The sequence below is a fragment of the Mandrillus leucophaeus genome, unplaced genomic scaffold, assembly GCF_000951045.1.
Source record: "Mandrillus leucophaeus isolate KB7577 unplaced genomic scaffold, Mleu.le_1.0 Scaffold152, whole genome shotgun sequence".
Lineage (NCBI taxonomy): Eukaryota > Metazoa > Chordata > Mammalia > Primates > Cercopithecidae > Mandrillus > Mandrillus leucophaeus.
Genome location: NW_012101499.1, coordinates 1869818 through 1886283, shown reverse-complemented (window position 1 = coordinate 1886283; position 16466 = coordinate 1869818). Strand labels below are relative to the sequence as shown.

The following is a 16466-nucleotide window of genomic DNA, read 5'->3' as shown; positions in this document are numbered from 1 at the left end:
GTGTGGTTTATTTTCACTCCCTGTAGTTCTTTATCTGAAATCTACTTTAGGTGAGTTTGGCTGGGAATTAAGTTGGTTGTGCCAGGGAGGGCACGGCCCTCAGGGTGGGAACTCTGAGGAGGTGGACTAGGTTCATCGGGCTGTGGCCAAGAGCGCCCTTTTTGCTACTATTGAGAAGCCTCACCAGGATTTCCCTCCATCAAAATTTGGGCCAGACGTGGCGGCTCACGCCTGTAATCCCAGCACTTTTGGACTACAAAGTGATCCCAACTTTGTAATTGGGAGGCTGAGGCAGGAGGATCACTAGAGGTCAGGAGTTCGAGACCAGACTGACCAACATGGTGAAACCCCATCTCTACTAAAAAATACAAAATTAGCCAGGCGTGGTGGTGCATGCCTGTAATCCCAGCAATTTGGGATGCTGAGGCAGGAGAATTGGTTGAACCTGGGAGGCAGAGGTTGCAGTGAGCTGAGATCATGCCATTGCACTCCAGCCTGGGCAACAAGAGTGAAATTCTCTCTCGAAAGAAAAAGAAGTTCGAGATTAGCCTGGCCGACATGGTGAAAATACAAAAATAAGCTGGGTGTGGTGGTGGGTACCTGTAATCCCAGCTACTCAGGAGGCTGAGGCAGGAGAATCACCTGAACCCAGGAGGCAGAGGTTGCAGTGAACTGAGATCATGCCATTGCACTCCAGCCTGGGCAACAGAGCAAGACTCCGTCTAAAAAAAAAAAAAAAAAAAATTCAGGCTACTGCTGTGAGGAACCAGCTCTGCCAAAGAACCTTCCAGAGCCCACTTTGGGGATGGAAAGAAACTCGTTTGTCCTTGCTCCGTGCATATATGCCCCGCACCATGTTTGTGTGGATTTGAAATGTGCTGGCTGGAGCAAATGTGAGAGCACATAGATGACAGTGTGGAGGGCCAGAAACAGTGGTGGTCGTCTGACCTGTGGTTCTGTGGGGTTTTTTGAAAGTTTTTTTGAGAAAAATTAGCTATGGAGGCCATCTTACAAGTCAGCCCAGCACCAGGGTCAATGTATATGGAAAAATATCCCATCAAGGTCCTGCACCGGACTGGGTGCACTCCCTAGCACGTCCACCGACACCAGATCACGCATGGGGCTCGCCTGAGAGTCAGGTCTGGCTCTTCACGTTCCCTTGTGCTGCCTCCTTCCCATGTGCAAAATGGACATGGATGAGAGGAGGGAGCAAAAGGTATGTTTAATCCTTTCCTGCCAAAGTCCCCGGACTTTGAGGGAGAAACAGATCAAACATGTCAGAGGCCTTTGGGGCGGGGAAAGGGAAAGTCATTTGAGAAGCAGAATGCCATCCAGGAGCAGATGCTGGCGGGGATAGTCTGCAGAAGAGATGTTACGGAGGCTGTTTGGGATAACAATTTGTATGGGTTTCAAGACTCTTCTACTGGAATCCCTCGCTGGAGGGAGCACCTTATTTTTGCTGTTCTAATGCCTTCCGTGTGTGCTTTTGGTCACAAGGTTTCTCCATGTCAAGTTCCACTGCTGTCATTCAAGGGATATTCTTGCTTTACTGGTGTGACTGGGGATCCCCTCTATATTTCCCCCGTGGTGGCTCATGCCTGTAATCTCAGCACTTTGGGAGGCTGAGGCAGGTAGATCACGAAGTCAGAAAATTGAGACCATCCTGGCTAACATGGTGAAACCCCATCTCTACTAAAAATAGAAAAATTAGCCGGGTGTGGTGGCACGTGCCTGTAGTCCCAGCTACTCAGTTGGCTGAGGCCGGAGAATCGCTTGAACCAGAGAGGCGGAGGTTGTAGTGAGCCGAGATCGCGCCATTGCACTCCAGGCTGGGCAAAACAGCGGGACTTTGTCTCAAAAAAAAAAAACAAAAACAAGATTTATTTCATTTAATTTAAATAGCCATGTGTGGCCAGTAGCTCTTGTGTCAGTGCAGGCGAGGTGCCAGCAGTACTCTGCGTCTTAACCTAGGGGTCGTCTGTTTATTGCTGTTCTTTAAGCTGTTTAGCTAAGTGTTAATACTTGTTAGTATGCATGATAAATCCCACACTTTGAAAGGTTGTGGTCCGCCTCCTCCAGCCTCTCCCTTTAGTCTCTGAGTATGACTTTTCCGGTGGCTTCTGTTCATATCACTCCAGGCCATCTTGCTCCTCTTGCTCAGCAATGCGACGATTTGAAGTCAGTCACATATATAAGAGGGTCTCTGACTGGGGCCCTGTACCCCACCAGCTGTCTTTGAGATTGTCACTGTTTTATTTATCCCTTGATAAGATCACACGATAGCCAGTGGATCACTGTTTCTAATTTGCTGCAACAAATGAAGTTGCTCTGCCGGGTACAGTGGCTCATGCCCGTAATCCCAACTACTCGGGAGGCTAAGGCAGGGGGATCACTTGAGGCCAGGAGTTCAAGACCAGCCTGGACAACACAGCAAGACTCTGTCTCTACAAAAAACAAAACAGAGCAAAATTAGCCAGGCATGATGCTGTGTGCCTGTCATCCCAGCTACTTGGGAGGCTGAAGTGGGAGAATCACTTGAGCCTAGGAAGTCGAGGCTGCAGTGAGCTATGACCACTGAATGCATTGTGGGTGATAGAGTGAGACTCTTTCTCAAAAAAAAAAGAAAAAGAAAAAAAAAAAAGTATCTCTGTTGCTAATAGGAGCTTATTTCAAAGTAATAAGAAGAAACGACAGTTTACTGTTTTTAGGCACTTCTCAGGATGATTTACGTATGTCATCTCATTAATTCCTCATTTAACGATATTACTGTCTCCTTTTTATAGATGTGGAAATTGAGGCAGAGGGATGGTAAATAACTAGCACAGTCACTTTAGTAGGAATTGGTCTGCCTCATCCATGTGTCCACACCTCTTGAGTCACAGCACTTGTGGGGCATTCGAATCTGTTAATTTAATTTAATTTAATTAATTAATTTATTTAGAGACGGAGTTTTGCTCTTGTCACCCAGGCTGGAGTGCAATGGCACGATCTCGGCTCACTGCAACCTCTGCCTCCCAGGTTCAAGGGATTCTCCCACCTCAGCCTCCCAAGTAGCTGGGATTACAGGCATGTGCCACCACATCCAGCTAATTTTGCATTTTTGGTAGAGACGGGGGTTTCTCCATGTTGGTCAGGCTGGTCTCGAACTCCCGACCTTAGGTGATCTGCCCGCCTCGGCCTCCCAGAGTGCTGGGATTACAGACGTGAACCACTGCACCCAGCTGGAATCTGTTTATTATTATGTGTCACTGAAAGAGTTTTAAAATTTGGGGATGATAGAGAGGAGAGAGATATTTGCTCTCAAAAGATATGTATTCATACTTGCTTCATACCCTCTAGAATGACTCTAGTAAAAAAGACAATAACAGGCGCTGGCAAAGAGGTAGAGAAATTGGCACCCTTCTGCCCTGCTGGTGGGAAGCAACGCAAAGGGGCGCAGCTGTGCCAGGTGCAGTGGCTCATGCCTGTAATCCCAACAATTTGGGAGACCAAGGTGGGTGGATGGCTTGAGCCCAGGGATTGGAAACCAGCCTAGGCCACATGGCAAAACCTCATCTCTACAAAAAATACAAAACTTAGCTGGGTGTGGTGGCGCGTGCGTGTAGTCCCAGGGAGGCTGAGGTGGGAGAATCATTTGAGCCTTGGAGGTCGAGGCTGCAAGAGAGCCATGATTGCTCCATTGCACTCCAGCCTGGGTGAAAGAGAGAGACTCTGTCTCAAAAAATAAAAATAAAATAAAGATTCAAAAAATAAAAATAAAGTGGTGCAGCTACTGTGGAAAACAGGAGGTTCCTCAAAAAGTGAAGCACAGGATTACCATGTGCCCCAGCAATTCTTCTCCTCAGTGGAAATGAAAAGACATATCCACACAAATGTTCACAGCAGCATTATCCACAATAGCCAAAAAGCAGAAACAAGCTAACTGTCCATTGGCTGACGAATGGATATGTGGTTTATCTGTAGCATGGAATTTTATTTGGGCCATAAAAAGGAATGACATTCTGATACATCCTACAAGATAAATGCATTTTTAAAATGTACTAAGTGTAGCTAGGCATCGTGGCTCACGCCTATAATCCCAGCACTTTGGGAGGCCGAGGCAGGCGGATCACCTAAGGACAGTAGTTGGAGACCAGCCTGGCCAACATGGCGAAACCCTGTCTCTACTAAAAATACAAAAATTAGCCAGGCGTGGTGGTGTGCACCTGTAATCCCCAGCTACTCAGGAGGCTGAGGCAGGAGAATCTCTTGAACCCGGGAGGTGGAGGTTGCAGTGAACTGAGATCATGCCACTATACTCCAGCCTGGGCAACAGAGCAAGGCCTTGTCTCAAAAAAAAAAAAAAAAGGTACTGAGTGAAAGAAGTAACAAAAGGCCACATTTCATATAACTTCACTGATGTTAAATGTCCCGAATTGGCAAATCTGTAGAGGCAGAAAGTAGATTAGTGGTTTCCGGGGCCTGGGAGGGGCAGGTGAGAAGGGAAGAGTAACTGTTCAATGGGTCTGGGGTTTCTCCTGGGGACTATGAAAATATTCTGGAGATCATTGGTGGTGATGGCAGTCTGACTTTGTGAATCTACTGAAACTCACTGAATAATGCTCTCAGTGGGTGAATTTTACAGTGTGTCAATTATCTCTCAGTTTTTAAGATCTCCATGATCTAGCCTGGAGGACAAAGGCTGCAGCCCCTTTGTCATGCCAGCATCCTGACCTGGTGCTGCCTGTGTCCTGGGGACCTGAACAGATTCACACTGTGGCCTGGATAGCCGAGTCAGCACACAGGTGGCTGCCATACTCCTTGTGTCCCCCAGGCCGTGCCTCCTCCCCTTGTTCCTCACTCCGCAGCTCCATTTACCCTCATATGTACCCAACAGTTCCGAGTTTACTGGGGCCTTCCGGTGTGCTGGGCTCTGCTCTAGTCCTGCCTACACGGTGAGTGGGATGTGGGCTGGCCCTTGAGGCTCATGGTCTGGCAAGAAGACCGTAAGTCAGCAAGTCACAAGCAAGATGGACAGGAGGGCAGCGGGCCCAGGGTGGGGACGGTACTTTGGGATGTGCGTTCTCAAACATCCTGGGGAGGTGACATCTGAGCTGAGACTCTTACTGGGAGCCCCAGAGGCTTGCTCTGGGACAAGGCTATCCTCTGATTGATTGACCCATTACAGTGAGACTGAGGGAGACTGCTCACTAAGAGAACCTCTGGCATCTTTAGGAAACAGGAAGAGACAGCCCTTCCAGGATTGGGGAGAAGGATGGAGCTGGGGTAAACTTAAGTGCAGCAATGTGTTGATAGGCTTGAAGCAAAGCAGGCCTGTGTGGATGGGGCCACAGCAGGACTGGACTGCAGAGTGACTGAGGCCGGTTTCTCTGGAAACAGCAAAGTTGAGAGAGACACGAATGTCCAAGCCACTGTCTGAGGCTCTTACCTCTTCCTGAGTCAGGCCCTGGGCGACAGTGGGCTGCTTCATCCTCACCGCGGTCATTTCAAACATTTGAGCTCTGTAGCTGGTCTTACCTGGATGTCCTCAGGCAGAGGAAGGAGGGGCGGGGCCCGTCCACTTTCACTGCAGGCTCTACAGCAGCCCACCTGGCCAGCACTGAGCGACAGCCACCAGTCCCTTCGTGATGCTCAGAGCCATGGGGGGATGAATGTCACACTCCTCGTTATGCTGCGCACGTGGGAACCCTCAGACAAATACATGTAACAGAGATGTGGCTGCTTCGCTCCACGTGCAAAACATGCTGAGTGCCAATAGTATAGGGCGCCATTTGAGCTAAACTGGCCTGACGGAGGCTGGGGAGAAAGATCCTCCTGTGGAGAGGACACTGCAGCGAGGCGCAGGGAGTGGGAGGAGTGGGTTAGGGAAGGGGCAGAGGCCCTGGGCCAGGTAGCTGCAGCTGCTTCGGTTAGAGGGACAGAGGGCCAGGAGAAAGGCAGGGCCAGCCCAGGAAGCCTGGCCTCGCCCAGTGCTGGAGGCGAGAATCATGCGTGGTGTGTGTGTCATGTATATGTGCTCGTGTCCTTGTGTCCTCTCCTCCTTGTGAAACACAGGCACATGCACGCAGCATGCATGCACACGCACTGGTGTTTGTCTTCATTCTGTCACCAACAGACTTCTCTGTGAGGTCTTCTCATGCAGGTGTCCCCGCTATGTCACACCGTGCAGCTGTGTCTGCCAGAGAGGACCCTTTATGCGCTCTGCCACCTCATTCAAGGGCCTCACAAGGATGTGAACTTGCCATCACAAATGCGGGGGACTGGGCCACCCATTCTCTTGTTCGAAAAGTCACCGCCCCAGCTGACAAAGTCATCACAGTGGGACACTTGAAACCTGGACCCTGTGAGCCGCAGGGCAGCTGAAGAATCCGCACTCTGTCCAGGCAAAGCACTAGCGAGAGAGTGCGGCCAGTGGGACGCCAGGACAGGCCCTGGGCCCTGCTCCTGATGTGTGGTGTGTGTGTGTGGGTGGTGTGTGGTGTGCCTGTGTGATGTGTGCTGTGTGTTTATGTTACGTACAGTGTATGTGGTGTGAGTCCAGTGTATGTGTGCAGTGTGCGTGGTGTGTGTGTGTATGTGGTGTGTCTGGTGGTGTGTCGTGCGTGTGGTGTATATGTGGTGTGTGGTATATGTGGTGTGTGGTATATGTGGTATGTGGTGTGTGGTGTGTGTGTGGGGTATACATGGTATGTGGTGTGTGTATATGGTGTGTGTGGTGGGTGTGTTGTGTATATATTGTGTGTGGTGTATGTGTGTTGTGTGTGGTGCATGTGTGTTTATTGTGTGTGGTGTCCTCTGTCCCCGCCTGTCCTGTGTCATCCTGGGATCGGGGAGCTTCTCCCTCAGGGAAGGAGCTCACACCACAAATCCAGGCGTGACCCGGGCTTTCACAGTGAGGCTGGGCCCCTGCTGGGTCCTGTGTGGGTTCAGTAGACCTCAAGCCACATTGACAAAACACCCCAGAGCCTCACAAACAGCACGTGCCTGAGAGCTCGGAAGGGCAGAGAGTCCCTCCCAAAGTTTATTACCTGCTTATGTGTTTGGGATTGGCATAAAATAAATTCTCACTGGGGTCATATTCCAAAAACCTTTGAAAAGTACTACTTTAGGCCAGGCGTGGTGGCTCACACCTGTAATCTCAGCACTTTGGGAGGCGGAGACGGGCAGATCAGGAGGTCAGGAGATCGAGACCATCCTGGCTAACACGGTGAAACCCCGTCTCTACTAAAAATACAGAAAATTAGCCGGGTGAGGTGGCGGGCGCCTGTAGTCTCAGCTACTTGGGAGGCTGAGGCAGGAGAATGGCATGAACCCGGGAGGCGGAGCTTGCAGTGAGCCGAGATCGTGCCTCTGCACTCCAGCCTGGGCGACAGCGAGACTCCGTCTCAAGAGAAAAAAAAAAAAAAAAGAAAAGTACTACTTTAGTTGAATCACTGTGCATAGAATGAACATGGTTGGGTCTACCCAAGTCTACAAAGACTGTCACCCACGGATCATTAAAGAAGTCTGTTTGGTCTTGGCTTTTTCAGAGAATTACATAACAACGTGTGTGGACGGTGCATGTGGACGCCGTTGATGAGCAGTTGATCTAGTTGGTCTAGTGGCCCTATTCCAGAAGCAGAAATAATTTTGTTGGGTATGATAACCAGCTCACGCTGCCTCTAGACCCACCTCATCCGTCATGGTAGCCACAGCCACGTGTGGCAGTGGGCACTGGTAATGTGGCGGATCTGAATGCAGATGTGCTACAAATGTGAGAACTGGAAGACTCGGCACACAAAATATCTCAGTAATTATTTACTGTTAGTTAGATGTTTAAATGATAGTATTTTTGGCACATTAGGCTCACTGTGCTGTATTTTAAAAATCAGTGTTACCTGTGTATACTTTCTGTGTTTAATGTGGCGACGGGAAAATTTAAATTTCCATTTGTGGCTTGCATTCTCTTTCTGGGGGCTGTACTGGTGTCCATAAAACTGGGTGCTGTTTGTCCGCCAACAGATAGCCCCACAGGCACACTACTGTCCTTGTTTGCAGCCCAGTGCCAGCCCCTTTGTGGCTTTCTCTTTCGTCTGGTACACAAATCCTTCCCAAACTACTCCTCGTCAAGTCCACGCTTCCTTAGGAGGAGCTAACCAGAGCCCCGGTTCCTTCACTTCATTTGCTTCAGTTGCATGTGGTTTTGTTTAGCTGGAGACCATGACCCTGAAGAGGGTCTCTGCCAGGGCTGCTGAGAGGGGCCTGCGTGGGGCTGCGCAGCTATGTCTTCCATTCTGTCTGGCCTCGCACCTCCTGCAATCTTGCCTTTCCTGCCCCACGCTGTTGGAAGAATGCAAACGTATGCTCCCTCCCTCCTCTTCTTGCTGACCTAGTCTAGGATGTCTAGGTGACCTGGGCATAGCTCTTGAATTCTGACTGTTCACCTTCCAGTTTTACCAACTCACTATGACATTTTTCTGCCGAAATACAACAGATTTCTCTTCTCTTCTGATCAAAACTCTGTGATAGTCCAGGGATGGTGGCTCATGCCTGTAATCCCAGCACTTTGGGAGGCTGAGGTGGATGGATCATTTGAGGTCAGGAGTTCGAGACCAGCCTGACCAACATGGTGAACCCTCGTCTCTACTAAAAATACAAAAAAAATTAGCCAGGTGTGGTGGCGCACGCCTGTAGTCCCAGCTACTTGGGAGGCTGAAGCAGGAGAATCTCTTGAACCCGGGAGGTGGAGGTTGCAGTGAGCCAAGCTCACACCACTGCACTCCAGCCTGGGCAACAGACAGAGACTATGTCTCAAAAAAAAAAAAAATTAAACAAACAAAAAAACCGTGTCATTCAACGCACGTGTTTTCCATCTAGAAGTCCCTTCAAATGTGCGGCAGCCCCTGGGTGCATCCTGAGGCACTGGGATTGTACAGTGGGCTCCCCCACAGTGGACACCGTTCAGGGAGTTGGTTAGCCTTGTGCTCTGTTTTTGGAGCTTTGCAAATGGAAAGAAACCCTGTTTATTTTCATGACTTGCTTAAGAGTAAAGACACTCAGGACATTTTTGTTAACTTTACATCTAGCATCCAGAGGAATGTGTCAGTGTTTTTAATCTCAGTGTGCTGTTAATCATGGTCTTATACAAAAAGGAGTGGGGAGGTCAGGTGCGGTAGCTCATGCCTATAATCCCAGCACTTTGGGAGGCCAAGGCAGGCGGATCACTTGAGGTCAGGAGTTCGAGACCAGCCTGGCCAACATGCAAAAACCCCATCTCTGCTAAAAATACAAAAATTAGCCAGACGTGGTGGCACATGCCTGTAACCCTAGCTACTCAGAAGGCTGAGACAGGAGAACCACTTGAACCCGGGAAGTGGAGGTTGCAGTGAGCCAAGATTACACCACTGCACTCCAGCCTGGGCAACAGAGCGAGACTCCATCTCAAAAAAAACAAAAAAAGGTAAAAGGAGTGGGGAAAATCAAAACCCCCAAAGTATGTTAATACCACAAAATAGTAGTGATTTTAAACATACGGAAGTAAGGGAAAATTTTATAGCAACTGTCACTGAGTCATTTTACAAACAGAAGAATATGAAATTACCCTTATGCACATACATAGCAATGCAGTGTTTTAAGAAGAAACCATCATTTTAAAGTCCTAATGCTATGTATGGTATTTTCAACAGGAATGAAAATGGAATGAAGCCAACAGGAATTAAATTGATGGCCAGAATGAGTGTCCTGGTTATTTTTATTAATAAAAATCCCCATTTGTGACAAAACAATTGAAATTCAGTTTAACCTCCAGCATGAAAACACTGCTGGCCTCTCCCACCAGGCTGCCGGTTATCAGGCCTATGTCCTGGTCATCAAAGCCAGCAAAGTGTGACTTCTCGTTCTTAGGGCCAGGTGGTTTGTGAGTTAGTGAAAAGCTAAGGATGGGGATAGAGGAACAGGTTAAAGGCCACCTAGAGGAAGTGACTGGCCAGATTCCTAGTGTGAACAAGGCTTTTGGGCAACCACCAAGGAAGTGTCCACAAGTCTGTGGCATAAATAACTGGGGGCGGGAAAGGGGGCGGTGGAGACTCTTATAGATTACAAACCTAAAAAAAAGAGGCTTTGGAGGTATACATACCAAACACACAGGGTGGACCTTGTTTGAATCCTAATTTGAACAAATCAATTGTAAAAACATACTTTACAGACAGTTGGGGCAATAATATAATATTGTGCTCTGTTTTTGGAGCTTTGCAAATTGGCTATTTTTGTTATGTGTGAAAAGTTAACAATTTTATAAGAAGTATCAATGGGTGGAATGACACCATGTCTGGGATTTGCTTTAGAATGTTTCAGCAAAATGTTGGCATGTGCCTGTAATCGAGAATCCAAGGCAGAGGGGCCTGGCCTCAATTCTGCTTCAGCCCAGAAGTTCAAGATCAGCCTAGGCAACACAGTGAGACCCTGTCTCAAAAAAAAGAAAAGAAAAGAAAAAGAATGTTCCAGCAAAATGCATCAATAAGCAGATACGTCAATGTTGCAGGAGTACACAAGAGGAATCCAGGATAAGCTGGGGTAGAGGAGATGAAGCCACATAGCAAGGTACAGTTAGTTGGTGATTGGAACTGCGGAAGGGATAACTGGGATCCCTGCACTCTGCTTTTGTGCATCTTTGGAAAATTTGTAAATAGCCTTAACAGCCCCCATTTATTAAATGCCTGCCGTGTACAGAGCACAATGCCAGCTCCCAGGATACCTCCCACCCAGTTCCTCAGTCCCCAGTCATGTTCCCAGGCCACATCCCCCCCGGAGGGCTCTGCAGGCTGGGACTGGGGTAAAGAGGATCGAGGGATAGTAGGGTGACCAAAATTAACATCAGGAAAAGTGTATTCCTTAAAGTATAAAGCATCAATAAGCATAAAAGAATGAATAAAGAAATGACTTCATTAGTTGATGATAAAAAGGAGCACCTTGTAAAGACTATATAATAATACTATCCTGTAGATTCAAAATATACCTTTAAAAGATATAAAACAGGCTGGGCATGGTGGCTCACGCCTGTAATCCCAACACTTTGGGAGACCGAGGCAGGCGGATCATGAGGTCGAGTCTGAGACCAGCCTGGCCAATATGGTAAAACCCCCGTCTCTACTAAAACTACAAAAATTAGCCAGGCGTGGTGGTGGGTGCCTGCAGTTCCAGCTACAGCTACTCGGGAGGCTGAGATAGGAGAATCACTTGACCCTGAGAGGCAGAGGTTGCAGTGAGCCGAGATCTCAACACTGCACTTCAGCCTGGGCAATGGAGTGAGACGCCTTCTCAAAAAAAAAAAAAAAACAAAAACAAAAAAATTCTGATAAAATATATAAAACAGAAAAGGACAGAATACAAAGAAATTGCCAAGTCAGCTACCACAATGGGAAAATGGAACATAATTCTCTGAGAAATTGGGAGATCAGCAGAGAGAAATCAAAAAGGGCACAGAAGATTTGAACAATATAATTAATGAGTTTAATATAAGGGCAGGCATAGATCCCTGCACCAAAAGGGATCTATGCCTGTCTTTATATCAAGCTCATTCATTGTATGTAGCTCATATATTAATTATATGTAGGTAACATACACAATTGTCCCTGTTGTTAGATATGAGTTCTAAATTTCTTTTCAAATAATATGTCAGTATGTTCAATTCTTTGCCTTCTACTTTTAAACTTAACTTCCTCATAAAGCAACCTTTTTTGATTACCTGCTCCACCCTAACTCATTCCAATCACCTGCTCCACCCTGACTCATTCCGATTACCTGCTACCTGCTCTGCCCTGACTCCCGCCAAAGCACTCACCCCACCATTCTCTTTAAATTAGCCAATCGGAATTAGTTTAGCCTGTGCAGTCTAACCCTAGCCAACAGGGGAAGGACACAGCAGCAGGGGCCGCCTGCGTCAGGGATAAGAACCCCTTCCCCTCGCTTGTCCAAGTGTGCGCTCACCATTGCTCCATCTGTGAGGGTGCACCCTTCTGTAGAAGTATCTTGCCTTGCTGAGAATCCAAAAGAAAATTTTATATTCAAGTACTATTTCTTTTGCAGTACCCAAACTTTATATATAACACTCAGTGTCCACAGGGTACCAAAGCTAGGCAAGTTGATAAAAGAAAAGAAACAAACAATTTAAAGAAGAGTATCTGCCGGGCGCGGTGGCTCACGCCTGTAATTCCAGCACTTTGGGAGGCTGAGGCAGGCGGATCACGAGGTCAGGAGATGGAGACCATCCTGGCTAACACAGTGAAACCCCGTCTCTACTGAAAATACAAAAACATTAGCCAGGCATGGTGGCGGGCGCCTGTAGTCCCAGCCACTCGGGAGGCTGAGGCAGGAGAATGGCTTGAACCCGGGAGACGGAGCTTGCAGTGAGCCGAGATTGCGCCACTGCGCTCCAGCCTGGGCGATAAAGCGAAACTCTATCTCAAAAAAAAAAAAAAAAAGTATCCAATTATGGATACAGTAAATATTTTAATAGTTATGAGAGAATACTATGAATATTTTGTACCTTTGAACTAAAGCCTTAAACAATATGAATAGCTTTCTAGAAAAATCAGTGACCAAAACTCACTGAATAAAATAGAAAACCTGAATAGACCTTTAACTGTTAAATGAACTGAATCACCAAAAATGTATCCACAGAAACAAAACAAAAGGCAAGCCCAGATGATTTTGCAGATGTGACCTACCAAACCCTTCAAGGAACAGATCATCTCTACATTTATAAAGTTGCACCTAAGAAGAATAAAAGAGAGAAAGCCCTTCAATTTGTAACTGCCCAAGGGGTTCTCCTTGCCCGCTGCCTAGACAGGGGGAATTGCAATAGAGAAAGAGGTAGTGTTTTTGTTTTTGTGACGGAGTCTCGCTCTGTCACCCAAGCTGGAGTGCAGTGGCGCAATCTCAGCTCACTGCAAGCTCCACCTCCCAGGTTCATGTCATTCTCCTGCCTCAGCCTCCTGAGTAGCTGGGACTACAGGCGCCCGCCACCGCACCTGGCTAATTTTTTTGTATTTTTTAGTAGAGACGGGGTTTCACTGTGTTAGGCAGGATGGTCTCGATCTCCTGACCTTGTGATCTACCTGCCTTGGCCTCCCAAAGTGCTGCAATTACAGGCGTGAGCCACCGCGCCCGGCCCCGAGAAAGAGGTTTACTTCACACGGAGCTGGCTCTGCGGGAGACTGGAGTTTTATTTTTATTCAAATCAGTCTCCTAGAGAATTTGGGGATCGGAGTTTTTAAGGATAGTTTGGTGGGTAGGGGGTGGGGAAGTGGGGAATGGTGCTGATTGGTTGGATTGGAGATGAAGTCGTAGGGGATCTAAGTGAGTTTTTCTTGATGTCATCTATTCCTGGGTGGGATTGCAGAACAAGTTGAGCCAGATAACCAGTCCAGGTGGCCTCAGCTTGTGTATCGGAATGCAGGGTTTGCAAAATATCTCAAGCACTGATCTCAGGTTTTACAACAGTGATTAACATCCCAAGAGCAATTTGTGGAGGGTTAGACATTGCAGCTGGAAGCTGCGTGACTTCTAAACCGCAATTTCTAATTTTGTAGCTTAATTTGTTAGTCCTACAAAGGCAGACTGGTAACCAGGCAAGAAGGGGGTTTATTTTAGGAGAGTACTGTTATCTTCTTTGTTTCAAAGTTGAACTATAAATTCCTCCCAAAGTTAATTCAGCCTTGTCCCAGGATTGAACAAACACAACTTAGAGGTTAGAAGCAAGATAGAGTCGGTTAGGTCAAGTCTTTTTCACTGGCATAATTTTCTCAGTTATAATTTCTGCAAAGGTGCTTTCCAATTCATTCCATGAGGCTAAGATTGTCTTGATGACAAGTGAATAGTGACAGTCTAGGGTCACCTCTTATGTTCCTGTTACTTACAAACAGAGGTGCTAATAACCTTTGAACATCTTTGTTTGTAGAGAATGAAGGATTTGAACCTAAGGGTTGAGGAGAAGGTGTAGAGGAAGAAGAAATGAGTAAAAGCATTGTAAAGTTTTTAATTCAGTTGATTTAGATTTTTTTTTCTTTAAGTAAAAGATTTCTAAAGTCTTATCTCTTGAAATCAATAGTTTGATCTGCAGTAGGATAGATCCTAAGGACTAAAGAACCACAAAGAAATTTTAAGTTGTATTCCGATGACTTAATTTTAGTAGTAAGATTGCTATTGTTATTTGGAAACTATTACATTTATACTGTAGAATAAAATAAATCAGTAATTTTTGATCATTTAGAACAAAACTTTATAGTGTTAAAGAAGACAGATACAGGTACAAAATTTTAAGTTTAGGGCCAGGCACGGTGGCTCATATCTGTAATCCCAGCACTTTGGGAAGCTGAGGCAGGTGGATCACCTGAAGTCAGGAGTTTGAGAGCAGCCTGGCCAACATGGTGATGTAGCAGGACAAGCTGCAGAGCCACAGACAAAACCCCTCAGACACCGAGTTAAAGAAGGAAGGGCTTTATTCGGCCGGGAGCTTCGGCAAGACTCACGTCTCCAACAACCAGGCTCCCCGAGTGAGCAATTCCTGTCCCTTTTAGGGGCTCACAACTCTAAGGGGGTTCACGTGAGAGGGTCCTGACCGATTGAGCAAGCAGGGGGTATGTAACTGGGGGCTGCATGCACCAGTAATTAGAAGGGAACAGAACAGGACAGGGATTTTCACAATGCTTTTCTATACATTTTTCTGTAATCTATAGATAACATAACCAATTAGGTCAGGGGTCAATTAACTACCAGACCCAGGGTGTGGCGCCGGGCTGTCTGCTTGTGGATTTCATTTCTGCCTTTTAGTTTTTACTTCTTCTTTCTTTGGAGGCAGAAATTGGGCATAAGACAATATGAGGGGTGGTCTCCTCCCTTAGTGAAACCCTGTCTCTCCTAAAAATACAAAAATTAGCTGGGCATGGTGGCACGTGCCTGTAGTCCCAGCTACTTGGTAGGCGGAGGCAGGAGAGTCACTTGAACCCGGGAGGTGGAGGTTGCAGTGAGCCGAGATTGTGCCACTGCACTCCAGCCTGGGTGACAGAGTGAGCCCCTGTCTTAAAAAAAAAAAAAAAAAAAGATTTAAGTTTAGTAAAACCTCTGTAATTTTCGATCTGAGTTAGAAATATCAGAATGAACTCAGTATTTATTTTTCTATTTTTACAACATAAATATTTCCTGGTTCTGGCCATGAAAACACCTAGAAGCCACGATAACCTGGTAGCGATGAGCACTTCTGTCAGGCGTGTGAACCAGAGCAACTCCATCTTAAACAGGAGCTGGGTAAGATAAGGCTGAAACCTACTGGGCTGCATTCCCAGACGGTGAAGGCATTCCGAGTCACAGGATGAGATAGGAGGTCAGCACAAAAGACAGGTCACAAAGACCTTGCTGATAAAACAGCTTGCAGCTGCAGTAAAGGAGCCGGCCGAAACCCACTGTCACACGCGTCTGTGTGAAGAGACCACCAAACAGGCTCTGTGTGAGCAATAAAGCTTTTTAATCACCGGGGGGCGGGCGGGCTGAGTCTGAAAAGAGAGTCAGCGAAGGCAGATAGGGGTGGGGCAGTTTTGTAGGATTTGGGTGGGTAATGGAAAATTACAGTTAAAGGGGGTTTTGCTCTTGCAGGCAAGGGTGGGGGTCACAAGGTGTTCAGTGGGGGAGCCTCTGAGCCAGGAGAAGGAATTTCACAAAGTAATGTCATCAGTTAAGGCAGGAATTGGCCATTTTCACTTCTTTTGTGATTCTTCAGTTGTGTCAGGCTAGCTGGATGTTTACGTGCAGGCTTGGGCTCAGAGGCCTGACACCCACTAAAACCAAAATGGAGACGAGAGTGATATCTGGTCGTCCTCACTGCTATGCTCCCACCAGCGCCCTGGCGTTTACAAATGCCATGGAATGTCAGGAAGTTACCCTATATGGCCTAAAAAGAGGAGGCGTGAGTAATCCACCCCTTGTTTAGCATATCATCAAAAAATAACTATAAAAATGGGCAACCAGCAGCCCTTGGGGCTGCGCTGTCTACGGAGTAGTCATTCTTTCTTTTTTTCTGAGACGGAGTTTTGCTTCTGTTACCCAGGCTGGAGTGCAATGGCTGTGATTTCGGCTCACTCACTGCAACCTCCGCCTCCCAGGTTCGAGATGGGGTTTCACGATGTTGGTCAGGCTGGTCTCGATCTCCTAACCTCGTGATCCGCTCACCCTCGGCCTCCCAAAATGCTGGGATCACAGGCGTGAGTCACCACGCCTGGCCATTGGAGTAGCCATTCTTTCATTCCTTTACTTTCTTAACAAACTTGCTTTCACTATGCACTGTGGACTTGCCCAGAATTCTTTCTGGCGTGAGATCCAAGAACCCTCTCTTGGGGTCTGGATTGAGACCCCTGTCGTGAATACAGTATTCTTCTAAAAAAAGAGTACGGCCGGGCGCGGTGGCTCACGCCTGTAATCCCAGCACTTTGGGAGGC

At 47.2% G+C, this 16466-nt stretch overlaps 1 protein-coding gene across 1 annotated transcript in view; it reads left to right on the top strand.

Moving 5' to 3' along the window:
* The first annotated feature begins 1186 nt into the window (after positions 1-1186).
* The window catches only part of NXNL2 (nucleoredoxin-like 2), a 62529-nt gene continuing 47249 nt past the window's right edge, over positions 1187-16466 (top strand). Inside the window, exon 1 of the mRNA XM_011975224.1 lies at positions 1187-1216. Within this exon, the coding sequence (XP_011830614.1) occupies positions 1187-1216 (30 nt within the window). The remainder of the gene's footprint in view (positions 1217-16466) is intronic.